The sequence below is a fragment of the Anas platyrhynchos genome, chromosome 6, assembly GCF_047663525.1.
Source record: "Anas platyrhynchos isolate ZD024472 breed Pekin duck chromosome 6, IASCAAS_PekinDuck_T2T, whole genome shotgun sequence".
Lineage (NCBI taxonomy): Eukaryota > Metazoa > Chordata > Aves > Anseriformes > Anatidae > Anas > Anas platyrhynchos.
Window position 1 is genome coordinate 18,937,907 of NC_092592.1, and position 14,885 is coordinate 18,952,791.

The 14,885-nt window shown below is 37.6% G+C and overlaps 1 protein-coding gene across 1 annotated transcript in view; it reads right to left on the reverse strand.

Moving 5' to 3' along the window:
* Positions 1–14,885, reverse strand: part of ADK (adenosine kinase) — a 278,665-nt gene that overhangs the window by 46,541 nt on the left and 217,239 nt on the right. The window contains exon 8 of the mRNA XM_027460598.3: positions 2,581–2,616. Coding sequence (XP_027316399.1) covers positions 2,581–2,616 — 36 coding nt within the window. The remainder of the gene's footprint in view (positions 1–2,580; positions 2,617–14,885) is intronic.

Below are 14,885 nucleotides of genomic sequence, written 5' to 3' on the forward strand. Positions count from 1 at the left end.
TTTGATTATTACACATAAGCGCTGGTCAGGAGATAAAGTGAAGGAAATAACAGTCTTCAAATATGGTGATTGATTTTATAAATACACCTCGGATTTCAGCAAACTACAATGGAAAACTAGCTCTTAGTAAGGTGAAACAGAAAAATAAAAATTCCTTTGAACAATGTTTCTCATACAATAAAAAAAAATTCATGTGTGTCAGGGAAGTTTTTTCCCCTCCCAATTACAAGATTTTATTTCTTCAAAAAAGTGTTTTTTTTTTTTCCTGAAGTTGGCTTGTGCTTTTTTTTAAAATTGTTTCTGATATACTTAACTCAATCCATATTTATATGATACATAGACCACACAAATTGTTGAAGTGTAAGACAGAAATGGAGATGATATTTTTTTAAAAAAGCTAGTCACAATTGACTTTCCACGCTAAAAGACTTCCGATAAATTATTTTTGCTGTTGTTAAAAAATAAAATTCTTTCCAGGTTGCAATTCAAATTCAGGTAACAGCAACTTTTCAATACTTTTATGGTAAATATTCTCTTGATTTTTGCTCTGGCCACTCCAGTCCTTTACCTTTTTATGCTTTCTCAATATAGAATCATAGAATATAGAATCATAGAATGGTTTGGGTTGGAAGGGACCTTAAACACCATATAATTCCAACCCATACAAATTGCAGAATCAATTTTAAAAGATTTTGAGAACTGCTGGAATTTTTTCCTTTTTTTTTTTTTTTTTTTTTTTTAACTGAAAAGCTAGTTGAAGATATTTAAGTTTTTCCTAAGATACTTTCTCAGTAATGTGGATTTTTTTTTTCCTTTACAGCACAATGGGAAAACAAGACTGTGGACACTTATCAAATTTTACACTTCTCTGTCAGGAAACTTGACGTGTGAGTTGTTGCCAAGCAAGGGGGTAATAAGAGATAAGATCATAATCATTGTGCACTTTACTGATATGCTGTAATCAAATGTGGCAGATTTAGGATGTTCAGAAGGAACCATGCTAGAATCTCTAAGCAAGCACTAATGGAAAGGTTAATACGATGGTAGTTAGCAGACACCAGCAAAAGCAGTTTGTCACTAGAGCTGAATTTAAACCAGGCACATTCAAAGTCTTTAGCTCAAGGGGGCAATAAAAATATAGAATGGGTAGGCTTAATACACTACTTCCTTTCTTTTTTATTGTCTAGCTACCAGAGGGTATCAATAATTTGTTATGCTTCATAATATATTTGGAGGCATCTGTGAAATTCATTCATTTGATAGAATAAATTGGAAGTGTATTTTTATGCTAACAATACAGATTATACAAATGAAAATTGACAGTGATAAAAAGTCTGGATTTCTACAAAGCAGCCGCATGAATTTAGAAAACATAAAATGAAATGGGACAGCCCACAGTTTTAATATCTAAAACATTGATGGCATTGATGTACCTGCTGGTGTATGGCTCTAAAGAGATCTAAATTGTAGAACAAAAGCTGCCAGTCTTTCTTTTTTTTTTTTTTTTTTTTTGCATGCAACCATCCCCACACAAAAGTGGCATGTGCTTAAAGCGACGCAGTTCGAATTGCGCGGCTCTATTATTTATGCAAAATGGGTGTTGAGCAGTCAAACTCCTATCTATTCTTCCACATTGCAAACAAATCAATTAAGGTGGATCTTATTCCAGTGAAAAAACATGTAAAAGGATTTATGTGTGTTCAGTTCTGCAATTTAGATTTCAGTGAGATCGCTTACTATCTGTGAAATTAGTACAACTGTTGTCACATTAATTATAGTATTTAAAACCTGCCTATTTGAATCGAGCATTAGAGACCAATAGCTGATAGCTTTGCAGATTAAGTTATCTGAATGCAGCCAATGAGAGGAACTATAAAAAGGTCTAGGCACTCGAATAAATTCCTCAAGAAGATGAAATCAAAAGCTCTGAGAATCACTGTAAAATCAACAGTGTTTACTTGAAGAAAGTAGAGGATCAGGCATTTTCAGAACACAGATGGAAAACACCAACTTGAATCTGTTTTGAAACAGAAATTCCACACTACCCCTTCGGAAAGAAGCTGTTTGGAGAAGCAGGGTTTACATTAATCAGTACCTAACAATTTTATATACAACCTTTCTAAAATTCATTTGCATAATGATAATCCGCATATGGCAGGGTTTAAGTTCTTTAAGCGGTGTTAGATTTCACTATTTAGTCTTGCCTCGCCACTGCCTTAGCAGCGAATCCTTATGGAGTGTAATGCAGCTAATGAGGTAGCTTTTTAACTGAACAAACTGACAGGTCCCATATCTGCAGAGGCAGCTTGAAACCGTGCCCAACCTCTCGGCTTCCCAAGAGGCTTTTCAAAATTCAATAAATAACATCTGTAGGCGATGTTGGGTGCAGACCTAGCAGAGTGCGTCATAACACTGAGCTGGCAGAACAAAGAAACCATGACGACTGCCAAGTTTCCATGGCAACCGCTGCGAGGCTTGGAGAGTATAATAGCACATCAATCATTGTCCAAAAGAACTTCATTATCAGCACGAAAAAAAACCTTTAGGATCTGTTTAGTGTGCAATTGTGGGTTAACTCACCTCAAAGCCTTGCTCTCTAGCAAAAGTGGCAGCTTCCTGCAATAATAAAAAAAAGAACAGTTAATTATAAAGTGCTAGATAATGAAGAAATAACACATTTTGAAACTCATTCAGCCAGTTTTCCTTTTACACGATTATCTCAATATCCCCATATACAGTTGTTCAATCCTGATAGTTGCACCAAAAGCTTCCCCCTCCTTCCTGCTAGCCCAACAACAGCACCATGTCAACACAATCCACAAGTTCAAATAAAGAAGGTACAATATAGGTTTTTTTTCTGGGCAAGGAAAGTTACTGCTGGATGTAGGACTTTAAGCAGGAAATCACTATTTCACAGCCAGGCAAATATCCTTCAGACATATTTTTAATTGAAATTGCATGATATCTCTATTTATGCACTTCATGGGATAGAGGTTTTTAAGCCATTTTTCAAAAAGCATTTGTCGTCTACCGTGCATAAAAAAAAATAGGATCACGAAATGTGTTCAAACCCTTGTGGTGGAATCAGAGCATTTTAAAATACTCTGATGTCTTAATCACTGCTTTAGGCAATTTAACTATGTTCTTTTCCTCAAAGAACAGAGGAAACATCAGGGTATCAGAATGTCCTCATTTCTTATTTATATTAATTGGAGCAATTAAAATCTCTTTTGAAATAAAAGCAAGGAGACAGAAGACAACAGCAATGTTTTTCCCTTATTCACTTTCTACCTCAACATTGCCAATACTGTAGACAACGCTCAAAGTCTTCACATTTTAACTAGCAATCTTCCAGGTTATCTTTGCCAAGTGATATTAATAGACGGATAAGGCTCGAGTCTGAATAGCGAGTCGATCCAACTAAACAAAAATAACTACTGCACCACGTCATTTAAGGCCAGCATCCCTATGACAGCTTTAATACTGCAGAAAATACATACTCGTGGACCTATATGATCTGCCAATTTGGGGGCAATCTAAGAATTTGAAGTGGGTACAATTGATTATAACAACAGTAAGTTGAGGTTAATAAAATGTGATCAGCTGAAAAGCACAACTCCTCAGGCTGCTTCACTGCAGGAACATAAGGCTGACCGGGTTAGCCTTAGCTGATGTTGACAGAAAAACTGAATCATGGTCCTGACAATTGGGTGCGGGCAAGGTTAGCCACTTTGACAATTTACTTACAATTGAATTCATTCTTGTACATCACACAGTCAATGACATTTGCTAGCCTGGCTGTCAAGACGGAGTGTAGGGTTCAAAGATATCATGCAGTGTTTTCCTAAACCAGCATGTGATTAACAAAGCCTATGCTCATATGAAAAAAAAGGAGCCTGCAAGCTTCCACTATAAAGTGATGCACATACAATGAACTGCAACACAATCAAGAAAGCCTCAAATGGGACCAGGACACAGGAAAAAAAGCAAAACAAAAATAAGAGAAATAAGGGAGCGCTAAGGGGGGCAGAGAATAGGAAAATAAACCAAAAATTATGTACTGCAGCCAGATTACTTCTTTAACCTCAGGTTTTTGGTCATGCGAGTGAAATCGGAAGTTGCACTGATCTGTCCTTAGGGGATTTCTTTAATGCCCCAAGGCAGCAGGACATTAACATCTGTGTTAAACTATTGTTTGGCCAGGAAACTGGACACCAGTACATTCTTACATCTGTGAAATAAAAAGCTATTCCAGTTAAGTAGTATTTCCTTATGTGGGAGACTTTGAGAGAATTCATCTTAATTTTCTGTACTGGGGCACCCATGCATAGCACATGTGGTTTGAAAGACCTGGCCCTTCCACAGAAAAGTTAAACGATTGCACATTTGCTAAAAAGTATCTTATCTTTGGATTTTCCTGCTAGAGCTCCATCTTTTAGCCTGGTCTGCTGCCCAGCTCCATGAATAATAGCGGCTAGCATACAATCATAGATTTTCCTGCAGTTGACCTCTAATCTAAGGGTGTCTGAATGTGCCACAGAACACCAGCAATCTTAATTTTCTGCTCTCCTATCAACCAAACCTCACGAACAGCTTCTTTCAATAACGACTGAGCCTACAGTTCCCAGAGAATCAGCATCTCCCTGAATGACACCCCTTCCAGAATTAAGGCCCTTCCAGCAAAATGGAGAGAAAAGCTCACAACACAGCTTTGGAGACGCCAGTTTGGTGTTTGCAAAATGGTGAGAAATGTTCAGCAGGCCCTGAATGCTGGGACCAGTTCAAAGTAAATTAACCAGATAAAAGCAATGAGAAGCTTTTAGTATCTATTCACAATAACAGTGAGAACAGGAAACAAGCGGACCCCATCTGTGCAGCCCTAGGGCACCTCATACTGAGCTCCACGTATCTAATAAAGTAGTCAGGTTAAAATCGAAGTGGCTGTAACATGTGGAGACTGCTGGGGTTACAGCGGCCAGCCGGGGCGTTCCCTAATGCAGGTGATAATCAGTATGATAATCACTATATTTACAGGCTTTCCATTTTATATCTGACATTGGAAATCACGAAGAAGGAGGGATTAAGGAAATAAACAACCTACACAGAAGCTTTACCACTCCCTGGAGAATGCAGCATTTTCATTCATGCATGACATGCGACAACAGCAAAGCAACACAGCGACAGAACAGAATTTTCTTTGGAGGCTTCATTTCACATCAGGAGTTCTTTCAGTTTTGATAAACTTTAGACATTATTCAGTCATTATTCCAACTCAGCATTTTCAGAGCTATTTTCCAATACTGTCTGCATCACATCTCAGTTCATAACACCCTCTCCCCCACCTTTCTTCTCGTTTATACTAAATATGTTTAAAACACTCACACTCCTTTTTTATACACTCTTTTTACTAACCACAAGAGCACATTTATTGCCATACCACCTAAAGTAGAAATGGGATTTGTTAGCAGTTATGAAACGTTCTTTGGCTCATGCAGGTTGGAAAAACAAATCAAAACAAAACACACCTAAAACATACAGCTCTGCTGAAGCAAACAGCATACAGTGCTCCTTAATGGGAGCAACACAGTGTCACCAAAGGTAACACACCCCCTCCCTTTGCACAATAGTGAGCAGTTTGCACAGGAAAGCGAGATAAATTAGAGATAACAATAAAAAAGACAACTTCCGTTAGTACTAGTCTTGTTGTTACATTTGAACTCTCCTGATAGCTGAAAACTATTCTCATTCTTGCACGTATTTTATTGCTGCTGGAGTCCCCAACGTTTAGGAAATGGAGCTGTCTATAATCTACACCATGGCCAATTGTAACGGGGCTCGTTAAAATTCAGAGCGCTTTAATCATCAGCAAGACAAACTCTTTGTTTGTAAGTAAACCAAAACATACCCTCTGAACACAAAAGTCATTAGCATCTGCACTCCTGCGAATATTTGTTAACACCCTGTGTTGGAAACATTTTATGATTGTAGAGTTAAGATGGCTCAACTTCAATAATCATGCGGTCGGTTTGCCGTATCACACAGAAGGCATGCTACATATTAAATATTCTCAGCACATCCAAATTTTTTTGTTGGTACCAATGTTTTATGATAATTTGATCAAATTATAGCCAAAATGGTAACAACATGCATGTTGGGTTAAATTTAATTCATGTAGGCCAAAATAAAACTCATGCAGTCGCACTGAACAGCATTTAAAACCATGTATTGCTGAAATTAGCTGACAAAGACTGTTCAAAAGCAGCACCAATAGTATTATCTACAATATGCATTTTAACCTTTACACAGAGAAAAGGAGCACTGTAAACTAAATTTGCATTTCATTGCTGAAATCAACATTATCTCATAAAGAAATGATAAAACAGCAGGGCAGCAATGATACCCTTGCACACTGAATGCATTCCCATAATTACACGAGAACGCAAATGCAGGAGACACCGATGCTAATCCCACCCCCATCCTTGGTAGCAGCAGCATCTCAGAGGATAACCTACACCTCACACACGTTACAGCACTGCCCTGTGCAGCTCCCTCACATTCTCTTTAATTTCTCTTGACCACTACCCCTGAAAAAAGGGAAGAAAATAAAATGAAAAAAAGCAAGCGGGGAGTGGGGGATTACTGGCAGGTTTTGAGGGAGCTCCTACTGCAGCAGCTGTAAACTTCCTGACTGACCCGAGATAAACTCAAAAAACAAGCTCTGCTCATGTTTTCAGGAATACCACCCCCTTCCTCTGCACAAGTCAGTGACTCAGTGGATTCACCCCGTCCCACGAATCAACATAATCTTAAACCACCACACACTCATACAACATGCATCACCGCAGAGGCAGATCCTTGCACGAAATCAGAGGCATCTAGATTTTAAAAAGAAAAACAAACAAACAAAAAAAAAACACACAAAACTTCGGTGGATTTGCTCAATAAAAACCAGCAAATGACTATTAGGACCATTCAGTGGGTGTTTGCATTTGGTCGAATGACTCCTGCTGGTGTCAGCCATGTTTTACTATAACTTGAATAGTATCTCTACCACTACACCTTACAAGACACTTTTTACTGCTGAAATCTCCTAAAAATCTATTTAAAACATTTTCTTCTTCAGCTTCAGGGTATTGTATGACTCTCTTCTGAGAAGTATCAATTGTTGTTAGTTTTCTCCCATTTACATTGCTTCCTTGAACACATTAGAGGCTATGTGCATTTTGCTCAAATAATGCTCTTTTTCTTCAGTGTAATCATTTAGTGCTATCAATCCAACTGATGAGTTCACCTCTAATCCTGCTATAACTTTGTGTTCTTTATATTGTCTCTTGCTTTTCCACAGCTTGCCTTGCTTGCTGCAGCAAAGCGTTGCACAAATCTTACCATTAAAACCCTGTTACCTAAACGAAATGCTTAACAAAAAAGTAAAATAAGCAAATGGAGCTACAGGGAAGACTTTGATGCAGGTGATGTTTCTGATATCTACAACCTCATTCTGTATAAGATTGACTCATATAATAGAGACAAGTGCTAAGGACTTTTGTTTCTGAAATAGATGTTTTGATTCATGATTTCCTAATGGAAAGCAAAGCTTTCTAAAATAATAATAAAAAGCAAAAACCAAAAACATTCCTGTATTAGTTGCCTCATCACAATACAGACACAAAAGTCTTCTGTTTCATTATAATACAACGACAAACACATGTACCTCTACCTCAGCTTTCCTTAGGTGGGCACTCGTCCTTCCTACTTCCCTGTCTACTATCATCTTTACTCTGTCATCTCTGTCTCTAGAAAAGAGCTTATAAAATTTTCTGCTTTCAGAGCTGTACCCTTTGTTTTACATAGTCCATAGGTACTGAAAACCTCTGATTTCAGCAGAATGTTATGCCCAGTAATTCTGAATACAGGCCCTTAAAAGACATCTTTTGGTAAAAGCTCCCTCTTTTTTTTTTTTTTTTTTTGTCAGAGGATAAGTCATTCATCAGCCATACAGCTGTAAAGAATACTACCATCAAGATCACTATGAGCTTCTGCTTTTGGTATTTCTTTCATAAAACACCCATCACAGTGAAGGAGCTAAACTGGTTTTTAAGGATGATGCCATGCCACATTTTCCACCCCTCCAGCTCCAGGCCAGTTTACACTAAACATGACCCTGGAAATGGCATTTGTCTTAACGCACAGATGGGACAATGGATTTTTCGTTGCTCCCTTTGGATTATAACAAAGAAGTCATACATTCATCCCCTAGCTTCATGGCACCACTCTCCTGTGCACGCTACACAAAGCCAAACTTAGTTACACTTCATTTTATTGCCCATCCTATTTTTAAGTGAGAAAATATTAGATGCATATATATATATACACATACACATAGACATAACAGATCCATGGTTCTTAACATGCAAAAACAGCATGCAAAAACCATTCATAACCAGCATGCAAGAACTATGATTACTTTCATGGTAAGCAAATAGAGGTGATGTCAAAGCTGTGGTAATGATAACCTTGATGTACCTAAGCAATCAGAGGTAAATACTGTTGAAGACTATCTGATGATCAATTGAAAACATGACTTGAACGAATGGCCACTACCATTCTCTTAATTGAATATTAATGGATAGAAAATCTATAGGCTGTAGTTCTAGCTGGATCTCTAACCTTTAGTGCCAATGGTACATTTACTGTGGTTAGGGACAAGATGCAGACATTCCTCTTCAATTCAGTGCTAAATAGTCATCAATTGTTACTCCAAACACCGTAGGTTGACCTATCCAGCCTTGTGTATCACTGTAGTCTGATTTAGACAGTCATTACTTTTAGGTCAACTGTTACTACATTTCACTGTGCAGTACAAGCTTGTATGCCTTTATTAAAAAATAGCCATTTACAAAGGCATTCAGGGCTCAGGAGGTGAATGTAATTTTATCCTTCTCCCTGCCCCCCAACAGAGACAGTTGCTTTAATATGGGTCGTATGAGAGGTTGAGAGAGAAACAGAAATCTTACGAACCACACAGCATATTTTCTGAAACAAACACATATCTGCTGAAATTTTGTTCCAGCTGATCAAGTTCGAGCTGTACTTGAGGATGTGTTACAGGGATACAATGCTTCAGTATTATTTTCCTTTGACAAGCACAGAAAACTAATCTTGATTTGGTCAGTGGTGTACACCTGTTCACATTTCAGAGAAGATCAATAAAAGCCGGTCACAGAACGGACAGACCCCGCAGACAGCTTGGGAACCGACACTGAGAATCAGCAGTATCTGAGCAAGTATCTCCCCCTCACTGGCTATTACTGAAGAAAGCACAGCTGGTATCAATTGGATGGGCAGATTATCATAAAGGAACACCAAGGTGTTTTTTTCTTCCCCTCTTTGCTTTTCCTATGAGTAGTCCCAGACCTGAAAATTGCTTTTGTTCATAAAGGATAACAAGAGTTCCTATCATATCCTAAAACATTTTGTTCAGTTTGTTCCAGTAGTACGAAAGATACTGGTAAATATATTTCCAACACCTTCACTCAGTAGGTGAAAATATAAAATAATAATATCAAAGTGAATATTCAGAACAAGTAGAAATAACATATGGGATTAGACTTGTAATGTTCAGAGGGGGTTCTGGCATTCAACCAGAGGGTTTTGTCTGAAAAAGCCTACCGTGTAAAGAATGAAGAAAAATGTATTTCCTGTCCTGCTCGGGTTCATGCTGGAGCATCTGCATTACGTACAATTTGTTAATATTCAGTTATTTATTCTGCTACTTAGGTTATTACCAGAACTATAGCTCCTGCTAGAATCTTCTATGGAAAAAATCACCCTGAGTCAGAGCGTAATGCCATTACAAGGTCTGCCACAGCTGCAGCAGTGATATGCCTCTGAGCCATTTTGAAATTTTACGATGGATAAAAAGCTATTACTTATATCTCTGCTATACATCCTTACCTAAAGAACCGAACTAGCTATGACTCTGTACATATCTCTCTCCTCACAGATTAGAAGCAGCAAATTAGTGAACTATACTTCCTTACAACATCTCTTTATACAAATGTGTCTATCTTTATCTTAAAAATAGATGCATCATGACCAGAAAACTGGGAGAAGAAAAGACTCCTTTAATCATCACTGAATCAGGAAACATAAAAATGAACACAAACATTAAAATTAATTTAATAGCTAAAGGATAAGAGTTTTATACACATATAAAAATAAAAGATGCGTGGGGTCTTTTGAAGCCTTTAATGCTGCACATTGTAAGCTCTTAGTACTAACCTTCTGGCTGAAGGATGACAAACAGAAATAAAAGATTGCATCATTTCCAACAAGGCCTCCTATGATTGCAACCACTCAGACTAGCCTGAAATCACTGACAAGATATTCTCATCTAGCAATTTCAGATGAAGAGAATAATCAGATACTGTGCTAAAAGTGCTGGGATACAGCAGGACTTGTCTCTATTCCAGCTAGAAGGTTAACACATTTTTAGCAGTAGAACTGAGTTTTCTATATACTTTGTTTTGCATGATGTCATGCACAGCCATTTAGAATTATAACTAAGGATATGGCATTGGGAACCCTATAAAGAGCAATCATCACATAACTCTCTTCATGTGCTAGGCTTGCACTGCTTGTTAACCTTACCAAGAGAACGAAATTGCTCACTGCATCCTCCAGCAAATAACACTAACTTTTCAACTGATACATTTTAACCTTCCAATTAAGTTTGAATCCAGTTGTCTTGAAATTTCTTATTAGACTTTGTTGTGTTATTTCATGCTAATTTGATGATACATTCATCTGTGTTAAAGATACAGACATTCAAGTTTTCTCTTGTATTTCCCGTTTTATCTACTGCAGTTCCTTCATGGAAGTAAAAGCCTATTCTCAGTCTGTATGGGTGACTCTCTCAAAACACCTTCATTGTACAGAACAGCAAAATTTCAATCTCACCGTAGTTAGGTGACTGTGGTCCTGACTGAAGAATGTGCTCTGATTCCAGATATGCATGAGGCACTTACAGTCATCTTGGACAGGTTGCTAATTAATTGCAGCATTTCTTTTAAATCTGTAAAACTTACCATTAGAATTTCCCTGCTTCTGACATTGTGAGGATGAGCGTCTTTTTGATATGTTTGCTCCATTTCTAAAAGAAGCCAACCTGAACCTGAAATGGTCTCACACAGAGCAGAGGATGAAAGAAAGCATAAGTAAGGCAACTAGAGGGATCACAAATTCCATCACGTTTTAAAGAGTTAATACAGAATCACAGAATCATGGAAGGGGCCTTGGTAGCTCATCTAGTCCAACCCTCTTCTCACGCAAGGTCAGCTAGAGCAGGTTGGCCAGGACTTGGGTTTTGAATATCTCTGAGCATGCAGATTCTGCAGGCTCTCTGAGAACCCTGTTCTGGCACTTGACCACCTTCACAAATTTTTTCATTATGCTTAAGTGCAATTTCCATTTGTGCCCACCACCTCTCGTTCTGTCACTGGGCACCACTGTGTATAGCCTGGCTCCATCTTCATTACCGCCTCTCATTTGGTATTTATATGTGTTGATAGGACCCCTTTGAGCCTCTTCTTCTTGAGGCTCTCAGCTTCTCCTCACCCAGTTGGTCTCCAGCCTGTCCATCTGTTGAACTTCACAAGATCGCTGTCAGCCTATTTCTCCAGTCAGCCAAAATTTGGCGTTCAAAACTTGACATTATATTTTGTTTTAAAATAGTAGCTCCTGACTCCAGGCTTGGGATAAAGTCCATGCTGGGCCAGGCAGACAGGGAAAGGCTTTGTCAAAGACTTTACTGATGTATGAAGAAAAGTCATGTGATTGTTAGGATAGAAAAGACACAAGTAGAGATACCAAGCAACTATGATCACACAGCAAGGAAGGACAGTCAGAAACTACAAATGAACCAGAACAAGTTGCTCCAATAAATAAGATGCAACTCTCAGAGACTATGAAAAACTCTCAAGCCAGCAGCTGTTGGCCAAAGGGCTACTGGAATCAACATAGCAAACCAAAACCAAAGAAAATGTGGAAGTTCATTTATGTTTTGACCACTGAACTTCACCTAAATATTTATTTCATGTGGGTTATAAATTTGGCTTGATTTGGGCAGCAGACATGCAAATGATCTATAAGCACTTTCTTCATGCACTCAAATCACTTATTTAATGATAATTGCTTTCTCTTTTCAAAATTAGCTTATGCATAAAGATCACAACTATCACACTGGTTGCTTTCAAAGATGAAAGTGAAACTTTTTAAGTAGGGCTCAAAATTCCTCTGACAGAAAGCATCTATATGCTTTCTCAGCACTTCTTTCTACTTTTAAGACACCACACTCTCATAAAAAAAAAAAAAGAAAATGATATAGTAAAAAAGAATAAGATTATGAATATGTATCAAATCCTATGAAAAAAAAATCTAACTCTCTGCTAAGCAAGGACATTCTCCTAGTGGCACCAGTTGTATGTGCTAAAGGATCATAAAAACGTATCATAGTTTTCTAGCAATAATGTTTAAAAAAAAATACATACAACTAACTTACTATCTTTGATTCTACCATATGCGTGTTCTCTGTATACTCCAAGACTCAAAGAAGATTTTATAATCCTCCGCTATACTTCAGAACAGTTACCATTTTAACCTCTACTTCTGTATCTTGAAAATGCTACATTTATTTTAGGATTTGTCTAACAACTATTTTTTAGTTCCTGAAATCACAGATTGACATTATATTTTAACATACAGTTATGTATTTACTTAATATATGCTGGCATATTGCAAATGAACCTGAAACGTACCTAATATCGCACCAGATACATTTCTTATTTTATTATGTGATATATGTAAGCCTGCAAATTATTCTGAAGCTGAAATTAGTAGTGGTAGTAATAGTAGTAGTAGTAATTCAGTTTTGGACAAGTTATTTTTAGCTGTGTACTTGCTCAAGCCCTTCACTACAGATTTCTCACACCTTCTGAGTGCTTAGAAGTGTAAATAATCTTTTTTCTTCCCTCTGCCTGTAGCATTATATTTGTATTTAAATATAACAGAAGCTATAGCAAACTATTTAGCTTGCCTCACCCTTTCCAACACAAGAGACTCCTGGAATTTCTTCCATGATGCTGCATCTCTACCATTTTATACAAAATTTGAAGAGGGTCATAGTAGTACTGCTCTTTTGTAAAGACTGCACTCTGATTTAGGCTCTTGAAAATGTATTACTTTCTCTTATATGAGTAATAAATAATTTTTTAAATATCAGGCAACAAATGACTGGGAACATTCTAAAACAATGGTGATGTGCTTTCAGAGCAGAAGTAGTTGCATTAACAGCACACCATATGCTGCACTGGAAGCCTTTTAAGAGACAGCTATTCAGGGACTGAGAAATGATGAAAAAATAGGCTAGAACCTCTGAAAAGTGGCACAGATTTGTAGAATCTCCTTAGTTTGAGGTTTGTTTTTCCTCAAAGAGCTCAGAGAAATGTAGTGCTCATATATTATGGTAAGACAGAATTGTTATAAACAACAAGCTAGAACTTACTCAGCGCTAGCAGACATGTACATATTTTCCTAATTCCTTGTCTCTTGTTAGATTTTTATATCGGCCTGTCTTCTTTCAGTCAAGTTAACCACCTCTCTCCAAATTATGTTTCAAAAAGTCACATGCCCTACTCCAAAGGCATTCTGATCTTAGGTTTAGACCATGAAAACAAACAGTTTATTTGGAGTCTGGCTAGCTCACATGGTGAACAGTGAACAGTTTGCAGAGGATACTGTGCTAAAAGTGTCACTTTAAAAAAATAATATTGAAGCAGTTCTTTACAAACATGGCACTTGTCCAAAGCACATATGGAACATTAAATATAGCCATAAAATTTTATGCACCAGATTTGACCAAGGTCTTGAGCTCTAATTTATATTTTCTCCATTTTGCTGGAAGACTAGCTGCATTTGATAAAGCTACTTCATAAGGACTCTGTTCTCCTAACATTTACACATCACACATCTGGACTTGGAAAGGGAGTTTGAGTAAAAGAGCCAACTAATGCAGATCTTGTTTACATTATGTGCAATTACTCTTGTGTCATGAATCTCCCTGGGATATCAGAATGTGCTGAAGACACCCCAAGAATATGTACTTCAAATAAGAATGCAAAAGCCTGGGTGTTTCTACCCCTATCAATGAGCTCTGAGCTCAATGAGCTCTGAGCTCAATGAGCATGATCACATGAGAAAAATCAATGGTATTTGTATTTTCTAATAATGTTCCATTTCATTTTTATTAATTATTTGCATGTAATTATAGCTGCCCTCAGTGCCTGAAGATCTCTGTTTGGATTGTTTTTCTCTCACAACTCGCTCACTGCAGCCAAGGGAACTAAGTGATGGCAGTTGCAACACTCAATTCAGTTATATAAACACATCTTCCTTGCCAGATTCCCCTGCGGTGTTCCCATTTCATGAAATAAGTCTCTAGCATTTTGTAATGTACTGTACCAGAAAGTTTCTTTTCATGTGACAAAAAATTAGGTCCTCTGCTCCTGGCAGCGGAGAAGCATGTGTGTGAACATGTCCCTGGAATCCACCCCAGACCATGTGGCTGCATCAGCAAGAGGACAGAGAAGAAACACAATACTCAAGCAGAACAAGAATTGGTTGTCAGACTTCAGGAGGAGACAGACAGCCTCCATCCAGAAGATGAGCCAGGTTTATTCCTAAGTCTGTTGCAGTGACAACACATGTGAATGCACATTTTACCTTCGCCATATACAATAGGCATGTTCTTTCCTATAGAGTATATTTGCCAATAGAGATTAAAAATAAAACACTAATCTGGCCAGCTTATTCCTACCGGTATAAACGGA